At 36.3% G+C, this 13,343-nt stretch overlaps 1 protein-coding gene and 1 long non-coding RNA gene across 3 annotated transcripts; one reads left to right on the forward strand and one right to left on the reverse strand.

The window, feature by feature from the left end:
- Window positions 1-777: 777 nt before the first annotated feature.
- Window positions 778-1,806, reverse strand: LOC145127871 (uncharacterized). Of its 2 annotated transcripts, XR_013716499.1 has the most exons (4): window positions 1,762-1,806; window positions 1,510-1,656; window positions 1,234-1,399; window positions 778-1,122 (listed from the first exon to the last, which is right to left on the reverse strand). It is a non-coding gene; the product is annotated as an uncharacterized LOC145127871 (long non-coding RNA). The 2 variants fall into 2 exon arrangements; XR_013716498.1 differs by having other exon boundaries at window positions 1,510-1,800.
- Window positions 1,807-4,103: 2,297 nt separating this feature from the next.
- On the forward strand, window positions 4,104-6,606 carry LOC145126300 (Concanavalin A-like lectin protein kinase family protein). The gene has a single exon (XM_079061692.1). It carries the CDS (start codon window positions 4,302-4,304, stop codon window positions 6,366-6,368), a length of 2,067 nt encoding a protein of 688 aa, XP_078917818.1. The 5' UTR covers window positions 4,104-4,301; the 3' UTR covers window positions 6,369-6,606.
- Window positions 6,607-13,343: the final 6,737 nt, after the last annotated feature.

Genomic DNA, 13,343 nt, shown 5'->3' on the forward strand with positions numbered 1-13,343 from the left:
AATGAGTCACCGACATGGGGAAGGGTGATGGAAAAGAATGTTCGAAGTGGATAGGGATAACACATATAAGTAGTGGGGTCTATATTATTTTTGTATATCAAATAGTAATACAAATAATAGAAAAGAATTTATAAATTTTTAAAAATGTCTTTAAGGGAAAACCGACCGTTTTAGCTCACAGAGACCATTCTTGTACAACGGTTGTTCCCAATCAAAAAAAATCTTGCCTAATTTTAACTTTTGGAAGTCGGTCATGCTCTTTCTTTATTTCATCAATCTCCTTATCGACGCCAACAATCCACTTTTCAACACTTTTTCTTAATACAAACAACTCATATCATTTTCTTTCATCTCTACTATGAAATGTGTACTAATCTGATGCTTTTCCAAGTCCCTCACTTGGTCTTTTTGAACGCCATTCATAACCTCGAAAAATAATCGTCATCTTAATTGGATATACCGAGAATAGTATGGATAATGATCTGACATCTGTGTATCTGTGAATGTATTAAGATCATAACAATATCACTATTCATTTTCGCAATGCCACTTACCAAATTCCTATTTTGAAACTGTCTTCCTTTTTAGAGAATATTTGGACGCCTCATATAAATTAATTTGATAGCATAAAATATGAAGTTGGGTGAGTGTTTGGCAGTAAAGTTGAATTCATAATGAAAACTAGAGAAGTGTCCCCCGCTTTGCGGGGATCGGAAGCCTTCAATGTTGTTTTTTTTGTTATAGTTAAATGGTACTGCGTTTAATATTCATTAGCTTAATTACCACGTTTGTGTCAACTGCAGAGTAAGCCTATGTTCTTATTACAAACCAAACCAACGAAATTTCATAAAGGGAAACTCAATTTCTTTTCAAAAGAAACCGGAAACCAAATTCAAACCCTACCATACCATATCAACGATATAGCGGTGGGATTCAATGCCTAAAAAAACATCTAGAAAGAAAACGAGCAACACCCAACAAAACCTTACATCTCAATGCACAATAGCCAACATCTTAAGTGGAATTCAACTGCGTTGCGTTAATATCACCATTCGATATGGATTTATCCTGCTTGAAGGAATTGGTAACTTTCTTGAAAGTGGCTGCCTACCCTCATTCATCCTACATAAAACATTAAAAAAAGGGAAGAATTCGACATTAAGATAATTAGTTTGCTTATAAAGAAAAATACCCTTTGTTTAATATGTTGAAAAGATGCGAAAAAACAATTACTTTGGCAAATTAGGATCATCCACATCATCACCATCTCCTTAGTGTTTGACCATTTGCAGTTTATCATTATGTCTTTTCCTCCATTCTTCCATTATGTCTTTCCATGCAACAGTCTCATACCCATAAACCGCCAAGTTTTTCTTAGGATCCATTGGCGTAGGCCGCACTGCACCACCATTAATCACCAACAATCACCAACATCAACAACAATCAATATTAATCCAAAAATCTTCCACCATAAAGATTTAAAATTCAAATCAAGAACTAAAAACTTACAAGAGATAGATGAAGCAGTATCAGAAAAAGGCACTGGATGAATCCATTTTGCTTGGTTCATAAATAGTGGGGTGATTAGAGAATGTAAGTCACTCGAAATCCCATTATCCTAATTCAACAAATTCAGTCACTCGAAATCCCATTATCCTAATTCAACAAATTCACAATCATAAGTCTCAAATCTCCATTAATCTTCAAAGAAAGTTATTGATCTTGTGGTATGACTGATATCAGTATATAATAATACATTACCTGTTGACCATAAGTGAGACGTAGGATATCTGGGTTGACTCCATATGCATCTGACAGAGGGGCAAAACCGGAAACATTTATTCCAATATTGAGGTGTGAAGAAAGCATTACCTCAGGAACTCTATAAGGGAGATCAAATTCTTTATCCAAGTCATCAAATTCATCTTATGATTTGTTAATGGAATCAATCTAGCACCAACATTGCTATATTTGCACTGGTTTACAAACTTCAACCCAGTTAGTAATATTTCTTGTAATTAGGTGTAAATTTTGTAATAAAGAGCAGGAATAGGTGTTAAACACTAACCAGAGATCAGCTCCACCAAAAACCGTATGCTTAAATTTCAAATGATTTGCAGATTTATAAAGTATAAAAAATTGTGACCGAAAATGTCTACCCCAAATTGAGCAGAAAGATTGATGATTTGTCAACCTAAATATACAATATATATTGTACCATAGTGAACCCACCGCCCCTGAAATGCAGCTTTCCATAATTCCCTCGATGCTTCCTATGTTAACAATTTAACAGAAAGAAATGAGATCATCACTTCATTTTTTAGACTAAATCTTCGGTAGTTGAAATTCATGTGTACCTGATGTTCTGGAATTCAACTATCATATGCAATGTGTAATCTGTTTTGCAGCTTCATTAAGAAATCCTCCTGCCATGATCCAAGAAAAAAGTATCAGATTAACTAAACTTAAGTCATAACTAATTTCATATGAAACTGCAACATATTTGTAAACATGATCGACATAAGTAAAGGCATCAATTAAAGGGAAAAAAACATAAATAGGGAGAATATGTGAAATCAAGTAAAGACGGATGAAGAAGATGGTACATCCCTTATTCTGATAGGACTCATCTGATATAGCCATACCTTTTTGGTCATTTGGTGTAACGTGTATATTTGAAAATATTCAGAGAGGGGTATTGGCAGCGTTACAGTCCTCTGTTTCTTCACAGTTCCCCATAGTTCGACCTGTAACCTGTAGATGTGAGAAGAGTCGATGGCATATGTGAATGAAAGGGGAAAACCGACGATACATGATGAAATAAGAAACATAAATTGGTCGCATACCTTAGTCGGTTGCCTTTCGCTGCCTTCCATGCTCGATATCTGATGGTGGTGGCGAGAAGGTGTCTGCCCTACGACCTGCTTTCCATTGATTGAAGGAAGCGAAAGAGTGAAATATGAGGGGTATAGTTTAGTTCGAAGGAGCAATGAAGGTGGTGGAATCGAATAATCGGAGGAAAGGAGCGGAGGCTGTGACGGGTTTTCCCCTTTCGATTCCGATTCCAAATGTGATTTGAATGTTGGCACGGAATCATAATGGGTATTGCGTCGGTGGATTAACCCCAAACGGTGGAGCAAGCCTATGGCCGTGCAGGAGGCTATTGGATGGCAAGGGCGCAAAGAGGATATACGGAGCCACCACCGACGATTATGGCTTTGAAAGACGGAGGTGGTGTAAAGACGGCATCTAGGGTGGTGGTGATGATTGTGAGATGATCAGAGAAGGAGTTTTGAAGGTTTGAGGATGGTTTCACCGGGAACCCTTTTCTCTTACCTTTCGGATCCCCTCCACCTCCTCCGCCACTGTCGATTGCTCAAACAATATCGATTTGTGCTCGTGTAGACACAAAACCCTTGTTACCATCGTTGTGTAGACGCAGGCTTCCTGATTTGGCTAGGCTTCGATTCCACTGAGAAGAAGAAAAGCGGTGGAATATGCGCCGGGAGTGGGTTGCTGGTGGCGGTATAGGCTGAAGACGATGAAGACAAATCGAAAGAGGAAGAAAGGCATTTGCGGAGGGAGCAGTGATTGGTGGAGACGAAAGGGAAGAGATAAGGTGTAGGAGACGAAAATCAGAAGACGTAAACATTTGAGGCGGTGTTAGAAGACGTAAACATTTGAGGTGGTGGATCGGTAATCTAACCAAGGTATACTAAGTGACCCAATGAACAGTACTCTAGTTAGGTACTATTCCTAAGGGAACATAAAATTAATATATATATATATATATATATATATATATATATATATATATATATATATATATATTAATGATGGTTTAAATTAGTTGTACAAATAAAAATTTAAAATTATAATTGTACGAAATGTAAATTGATTTTTTCAAACCAAACGGTCATTTTGAAGAATTTAAAAAGTATAGATTAGATATAAATTTTAGAATATTTCATTGGTTTTTTCGTGAATATCCGAAAAGAATATCACGTTGCAAAAAATACTTTATTTATTCTACACGTACATAACATAACCGTTGTACATAATATTGTTGACCCGGTACACTCAAGATAAAGTCCAATACTAATAAAATAAAACGAACCGACCTCTGTTTCTAACCGTTTGAACCCCATTTCCCCACCCCACCACCCACCTCCATAGATTCCCTCCACCACCACCACCTCCCCCCAAACCCCCAGATTTATCAGTAAATTCACTCGATTTCCATTTCATCATATCTTCACTTGCTCAATTACTCAAAACGAATCAATTTATTTTGATTTTTTATGTTCATTATCATGAATCCAAGAAAGCACCTTGTTTTCTTGATGATCCTTTTCTTCAAATTCATATTATACAGATCAGTGGTGTCGTCTCAAGACATCACCTTCCACTTTTCTTCTCTATCTCTTCGGAATCTCACTCTCCTTGGTGATTCCTACCTCCGTAACGGCGTCGTGGGTCTCACACGTGAAACCGGCGTCCCTTCCTCCTCCTCCGGCACCGTTATCTACAATAGCCCAATCCCATTCTTCGACCGGAGTACCAATTCCACAGCTTCTTTCTCCACGAGATTCTCTTTTACAATCAACAATGTCAACCGGGTGTCTTCCTTTGGTGACGGAATATCTTTCTTTCTTTCACCCGATAGCCAGACTCTCGGATCTCCCGGAGGGTACTTGGGTCTTGTTAATTCCTCACAGTTAACCAAAAACAAGTTTATCGCAGTCGAATTTGATACCAGACTTGATTTGCACTTCAATGACCCGAACGAGAATCATGTGGGGTTGGATATCGACAGTTTAAATTCGATCAAAACAGCCGATTGTGCATCTATTGGGATTGATTTAAAGAGTGGGAGTATGATTACGGCCTGGATTGATTACTGGAATGATGGAAAGAATCTGAAGGTGTTTTTGAGCGAATCGGCTTACAAACCAGTCAACCCGCTTTTAGATATTGATACAGATCTCTCAGAGTATCTTCAAGAAGTTATGTATCTGGGGTTTTCAGCATCAACAGAGGGGAGCACAGAAACGCATTTCATTGAGAGTTGGAGCTTCACATCATTTGGTATCCGACACCTTAATCCTAGAATCACTAATCCTCACAATGTGACAGATAATACAGTCTCAAAGAATCCTGCCATCGACGTTCCCAACGATGCTACCAATAATAATAAGCATCACAAGAAGATGGGATTGGCGCTCGGGATTTTAGGTCCTGTATTTTTCTGTGCAGCTCTTGTGGTTTTCGGATACCTTTCTTTCAAGAAATGGAGGGGGACAAAAACAGACATGAACATTCAAGCAGAGCTTCTAACAGGGCCCAAACAGTTCAGTTACAGAGAGCTTAAAATAGCCACAAATGGGTTCCATTCAAGTCGGATCATTGGGCATGGTGCTTTTGGGTCTGTTTACAAGGCATTCCTGGCATCCTCAGGTAATGCAGCAGCTGTGAAAAGATCAAAGCATTCTCATGAAGGGAAGACAGAGTTCCTAGCAGAGCTATCAATTATCGCATGTTTAAGGCACAAGAATCTTGTCCCACTTCAAGGATGGTGTGTTGAAAAGGGCGAATTGTTACTTGTTTACGAGTTTATGCCTTATGGGAGCATTGACAAGGTACTGTATCAAGACACAGAGCACTGGAGTTTCTTAAAATGGAACCACAGATACAATATCGCAATTGGGTTGGCCTCTGTTTTGACTTACCTTCATCAAGAATGTGAGCAACAAGTGATTCATAGAGACATTAAATCTAGCAACGTGATGCTGGATGCAAATTTCAATGCAAGATTAGGTGATTTCGGGCTAGCCAGACTGATGGACCATGACAAAAGCCCTGTTTCAACACTAACAGCTGGAACAATGGGGTATTTGGCCCCTGAATACCTTCAGTATGGAAAAGCCACTGATAAAACTGATGTTTTCAGCTATGGTGTGGTGGTGTTAGAAGTGTGTTGTGGGAGGAGGCCAATTGAGAGGGAATCTGAGGGTCACAAAATGATCAATCTGGTTGATTGGGTGTGGGAATTGCACTCAAAAGGGGCAATCTGTGATGCAGTGGATAAACGCCTCAATAAAGAGTTTGATGTGGAGGAGGTTAGGAGGCTTTTGGTGGTGGGGTTAAGCTGTGCAAATCCAGATAGTGAAAAGAGGCCTTCCATGAGGAGAGTGTTTCAGATACTTAACAACGAGGCTGATGAAATCAAGGTGCCTAAAGTGAAACCCATGTTGAGTTTTTCAAGTAGCTTACCATTGAGTCTTGAGGATATTGTCTCTTCTTCGGATGCAGAAGAAGAAGAAGAAGATAGGGTGCCTGAAATCAGAATCGATCCATCTCAAGCCTAGGTCTAGCGAATTAGTATCTTGAAATTGATGCGTTTTGTTTTGTTTTGTGGTGACATGTATATAATATTTGCTAGACATGTATATGACTATCATACTTGAATGTTGTTGGCTGAATTATTAAGAACACGTAGTGGACATACATGGGTCTAAGTTATAAGGAGATTTTAAGAAAAAAAAATGATTTCATTGTCACTACTCTACTTGCTGCTGCCATATTTTGTTGAATGGTTTCTTAACATCATCTTCATCTTCACCTCCATCCATTTTCTTCAGCTATGTGAAACTAATCTTCCCGTAACTACCTGACTACCTCATGCATAATCAACAACAAAAAATGTTAACCGATGGAAGTGCAATGTTGATTCAAAACAAAACATCATCATAAGTCAAACATAAATACATAATTGATGGAATTGTAATGTTGGAAGAGGTTGAAGAAAATGATGCAACTATTTTTCTTTATGTTGGGAATCAAAAAAACAATTTAAACAACTTCAGACAACTTCAGACAACATGATAAATGATTTCGGTAAAACTCGCTGAATAAAACTATTGAAAAATTGTAAAATTGGAACACAGTATTTAATGTGGTTCGGTCTAATCTGACTTACAGACTTACAAGACTTACATCCACTGGCGAACAAAAGTGAGAAGATTTTACTATTACCAAGAAAATTACAATCATACAAGGGTAGTCTGCACTTGTAATTTGATCACTCACTTAAGAAACTACCTCACACCAGATTTTCTTTTCTATCTAGTGTATCTTGTTTGTTGCTATGTGTTGCTCACACTTTGCTCTGTATATAGAGGCATGTGTCTACTTACCAATATTGAAAAGAACATACATATGTAAATGTATATGTGCATTTTTCGTAACAATAGGAGTAATCAAAGACAAGAGTCTTCAACTACTCCACCTAAAAATTAATGTTACTGCCATTTTGACTTTCATGCCTTCACACATGCACATCTAACAATCTCCTACTTGAAGGCTTGAATAACTTAGTCTTTCATGCCTTCACACATGCACATCTAACAATCTCCTACTTGAAGGCTTGAATAACTTAGTCTTTCACTACCATTCAGATCTTGAAACATTCCTTAATCTCTCTCTCTCTCTCTCTCTCTCTCTCTCTCTCTCTCTCTCTCTCTCTCTCTCTCTCTCTCTGCCATGCCCCTTCCCTCAAACTTCTAGAAACCAGTTGAAGTCATACAAAGCTTCAACTTCTCAATGGTATGTAAGAATATCGGGATAATAATAGCCTTGGAAATTCTGAGAATTGTGGTTTCACTTTCAGATTAAAGTATTTGGGTGGTACTCCCAATATTTAATCGGATAAGTCTCAGAATTGAGAGCAAGAACAGAAAATATGGTTGTTATGAATTTTGTGATTGTTGTTGTACCAGGAAAAATTGATGACCAAAAGATTAAGTAGTTCATTTGTCTGAAAACTGTCAAGGCAGTTTTCTTTGTCCAAAAACTACTCCAACTGTCAAAACCAATAACAGTCACCAAAATGGATTTTTAATAAAGGTCAAAATGAAGTAAAAAAACCAGGTTCATTTACTGAAAATTTAGATTTCTAAAGCATTTTTTATATAGCAATACAACTCATATAAAAAATTTACGCACTGACAGCTCGACCCCAGCCAGGGGCTTTGCCCCTTGGACCCCGCTCCTAGGGGCGCTGCCCCCAGACCCCCGTTCGTTTAGGGATTTCGCCCCTAAATGACAGTCTACTTTGAATCTTGAATAAATTTAAACAAGTGTGCACTCCGCACCTTCCTTACTTGTTTAATATTCATCAAGATTGAATTTTGGTCAACAAGTCAATTCATTACACTTAAATACACATTGATGATACAAAATCACCAACAAACCTCCCCCATTTAAGTGTAATCTTGATTAACTTAAAACAAAACATAACAACAACAAAACGATGCATAAATGAAATGTCATGACGATTGAATTTCACATTAGTATATTATTGATATTGCCATATTTATACATGTTTTTAAGCAATATTTATTTACATTTCTATTAATATTTTGGTTATTTGCATAGAATAATGGTACTTATAAGTTTAATTTGTTATTTTGCAGCCAAACAGAAGCATCTTCGAAGATAGGGACTGAAATTGACAGAATATGGAACTTTGGAGGATTGAAGGAAAGAAGAACGGAAAATCACCCAAAAGACGTTTTCACGACGTGAACAATTCATGGTTCATGACGTGAGTCGAGAATTCTAGAAGATATGCATACGGGTGGAAGAGTCCTTGCCGAACACGGTTATCTAATATTCACGTCGTGAATCCTTATGGTTCACGACGTGAACTCAGGAAATCAGAATACTATAAATGCTCTTGCCCATTACGATTTGAGGGATTTTTGGCAGAAGAAAGAGGTTCCAGGAGACGATTTACAGCAGAAGTAAGGTTCTGGAAAAGGTTTTCAACACCAAAAGAGTGAAGGTCCATAATTTAGTTCACTTATTTGATACTTATAAACATGTTTCCTTATACTTTGATTTGTGTTAGTTTGTTAGTTGCTATTATGAGCAGTTGAATCTAGCTACTCTTGTTTAGCTAGATGAAGCTTCTAACTTATGAATAGCTTAATTTTGTATGGATTTATTTAGTTGGTAAATTGCTTGTGTTTGATTTATAATTACCTAGCATGCTTATGGTTGTTTCCTTAGTTGCTTGATTCCATGTTCTGTGTAGCTTAGTGACCATTAACTGCATGAACTTGTTTACCTAATGATTTAGTGAACATTAAATTGTTAGAGCTTGGATTGACCAATCTTAGTTAGTAATTAAAGCAAATAAACTTAGTTGTGCTAGAGAACGTGGATTATGACTATAATTGCGTTTACATAATAAATCTTACATAGCATATTCATATTCATAAATGGTTCTGTGTTTAATTGTGTGTGACCATACATAGTTTTACATGAATTAATTAATTATTGGTAAAATTAGACTTAAATTACTAATATAATTAAAACCAACTTGATAATCCATAATTATTAGCTAGCCATAAGGACGAAGTGGATTCGAACTAAACAAGAGTGTTTTTACTTATTGATTGAATTTGAGCTAAGTTCGTCCGATCTTGTAAAATCAGATAAAACCCTTTTTAAACTTGTTAATAATTAGGTTAATTTGATAGCAAGTAGATTAATTAGTAACACCGTTCCCTGTGATCGATACCCGACTTACCCAAGCTATACTATAATCTGACTAGGTACACTGCCTATAGGTGCATAGTTGGTCTAAGTTTGTTAGGTTATAAATATTAAAATTAGTAGGTACTTTTGTGCACATCAATTATTCATTCCAAATATTCGAATATCAGGGTGTCACTAATGATTGAACCCTTTCTATTCATAGTGAATACATGAAGATAATACACACAACTGTTTATATTTTCATAAGTTCTAACTTGACACTATATTTTACCAGCTTGTGTCCCATCCTTCAATAAGCATATCAAAGCCAAGTCCTAACTTCTTGAAGCAGCTAAACTTCATGCTTATATAGGTAGTCCTTTTATTATTGCACCTGCAAATGCAATTTTTCAAAAGAACTATTAATAATATAAATTCAACCTCCTTAACTTGTAGTAATGAACACATACCTTGGGATGATGATAATAATGTGTTCCAATCTTTAAATATCAAGCTTTCCACATTGAATTCAGCATCTAATATTACATTAGATGGGAATTGTGTGCTCAATATAAAAGATTTTAAGTGGACTTTAAACCCATCCCTACAGCCGCCTTGTGCACAAGATCTCTTGCTAACCCTTTGGTTAGATGATCGGCTAAATTCAACTGGGTTCTTACAAACTCCACAGATATCACACCATTCATGATGAGCTCACGAATCATGTTATGTCTAACACCTAAATGTCTAGAATTTCCATTGTACACTTGACTCTAAGCCTTAGCCAAGGTTGCAGCACTATCACATCTGATAGAAATGGTATATATCGGTTTGGACCATAATGGAATTTCATAAATCAAATTCCTTAACCACTCAGCTTCTTTACCAGCAACAGACAAAGCAACAAACTCAAACTCCATGGTTGAGTTAGTAATACAAGTCTGTTTCTTAGATGCCCAAGAAATGGCACCTCCTCCAAGAAGAAACACCCAACCACTAGTAGAGGAGTGATCCTCTAAGTTGTTAATCCAGCTGGCATCTGAATAACCTTCTAAAACAGAAGGATATCCACTATAAGTTAAACCATAATTCATGGTCCCTTTCAAGTACTTGAATACTTTACTCACAGCTTGCCAATGATGTGTACTAGGATTACTAGTATATCTACTAAGCCTTCCCACAGCATATGATATATCAGGCCTAGTACTAATCATGGCATACATTAGACAACCAATAGCCCTTGAGTATTCAATTTGAGACACTGGAGATCCTTTATTAGGTAGAAGCTTAAGACTAGGATCTATAGGAGTGCTAACAGGAGAAAAATTCTCAAAGTTAAACTTTTTCAATATCTTCTCAATATAATCAGATTGAGAAATTGAAATCTCATTGTTTCCTTTTCTAATTCTTATACCAAGAATTACCTCAGCCTCCCCCATGTCTTTCATATCAAAACTAGATGATAAGAATTTCTTGGTTTTATCAACTTCTTCTAAATCAATACCAAAAATCAACATATCATCTACATATAAACAAATCATGACTCCTTTACCAGAAGTATCAAATTTGCTATATACACACTTGTCAGCTTGGTTTAATGCAAAACCATTAGACAAGACAACAGCATCAAACTTTTGTTGCCATTGTTTTGGTGCTTGTTTCAAACCATATAATGATTTCTTCGACTTGCACACTTTGTGTTCATTTCCAGGCGTCACAAACCCTTCAGGTTGTTTCATGTATATTTCCTCATCCAAGTCACCATTCAAGAATGCAGTTTTCACATCCATTTGGTGAATCACAAGATTATGTATAGCTGCAAGAGCTAATAATAATCTAATAGTGGAAATTCAGGCAACAGGAGCATAAGTATCAAAGAAATCAATGCCTTCCTTTTGTCTAAAGCCTTGGATAACCAATCTGGCTTTATACTTATCAATTATGCCATCCACCTTCATTTTTCTTTTGAGGATCCATTTACATCCTAATGCCTTGCAACCAGGAGGTAAATCAGACAATACCCAAGTATTGTTATGCATGATAGAATCAAATCCTGAATTGCTTCTTTCCAGAAATGAACATCCCTTGAAGCCATAACTTCACTAAAAGTCCTTGGATCCTCCTCAATATTAAAACAATATTGATGTTGACATATAGTCTCATTCCTTGTTCCTTCAACCAGATAAAGTTGAAAATCAGATCCAAAAGACTTAGCTTTTCTAGCTCTGGTGCTTTTCCTAGGTTCAGGTACAGAACTTGCACCACCAGAAACATCTTCAACTTGAGTAGTATTCTTGCTGGAAGATTGATGAATCATGTCCCTTGGTCTAGGTATAGATGTAAATCTTTCTTCATCAAAGATAGCATCTCTTGACTCTATCATTGTGTTTACAGACAAAGAGTCATTAGATTCTAAAACATAGAATCTATATGCTTTGGAATGCTCAGCATATCCAATAAAGATACAATCTATACCTCTCTCACCCAATGTTTTCCTTTTGGGTTCAATGAGCCTTACAACTGCTCTACAACCCCAAACTTTGAGATAACTCAAATTTGGTACCTTTTTACACCAAAGTTCATAAGGAGTATTCTTACTCCTCTTATTTGGAGTTCTACCCAAGATGTAACATGCAATTAACATTGCCTCACCCCAAAATCCTTCACTTAATCCAGAATAAGACAACATTGAATTAACCATTTCTTTCAAAGTCCTATTCTTCCTTTCATCTACACCTTTTTGTTGTGGTGTATATGGAGCTGTGGTTTGATGTATTATTCTAGTTGATTCAAAATAAACTGGATCATAATACTCACCACCTCTATCAGTACACAATACTTTTATTAATTCATTTTTATGAAGCTCAACTTGTTGTTTATAAATTTTAAATTTATCAAGTGCTTCATCCTTAGAATGTAGCAAATAGATATAACAATATCTAGATGCATCATCAATAAAAGTAACAACATACTTCTTGTTTCCAAGGGAAGGTGTTGCATGGAAATCACATAAATCACTATGTATAAGATCCAACACCTTGCTTTCCCTAACAACATCTTTGAAAGGTTGTCTAGTGATTTTAGTTAGCATGCATGTTTTACATTTTTCATTATTTTGCATATCAAAAGTAGGAATTAAACTCATTTTAGACATGTCTTTTAATCTCTTATAATGAATGTGTCCTAGTCTAGCATGCCATAATTCAGATTTATGAAAATTATTGCTAGTACTACTAAAAGCCATACAAACAGAATTATCACTAGAAGGATAATTAATATTAAGCCTAATCATTCCATTACATATATAGCCAAATCCCATAAAAGAACCATGTCTTGACAAGATATACTTGTCACTTTCTAACACTTGTTTGTAACCACAATTATTTAATATAATTTCAGACACGAGATTCTTACGAATCTCTGGAACATATAAAACATTGTTCAAACACAAACATTTCCCAAAAGTAAAAGTAAGTAAAACATATTTTATGCCCTTGATTGGTTAAGTTGCAACATTTCCCATCTTCACAACATATCCGTCTCCAATTGGTTGAAAGTCCTTGAACCAATATAGATCTTTGCAAACATGACTTGTTGCTCCCAAATCAACCCACCATGCAACATTATCATCCTGCACATAAAATGCTTCAGAAATCACAAAAATATAACTCTGAATATATTTAGAATTCTGCATGAAAACAGAAATCTGACCTTGTTACTTTTCTGGATCCTTGGATCCACTTGGTCCAGCACCATCCTTGTTCACTTTGCGAAGACGACAATCTTTCTTGAAGTGACCC

This window comes from Lactuca virosa, chromosome 7 (genome assembly GCF_052849685.1).
Source record: "Lactuca virosa cultivar CGN04683 chromosome 7, Lactuca_virosa_CGN04683_v6, whole genome shotgun sequence".
In the NCBI taxonomy this organism is placed as follows: domain Eukaryota; kingdom Viridiplantae; phylum Streptophyta; class Magnoliopsida; order Asterales; family Asteraceae; genus Lactuca; species Lactuca virosa.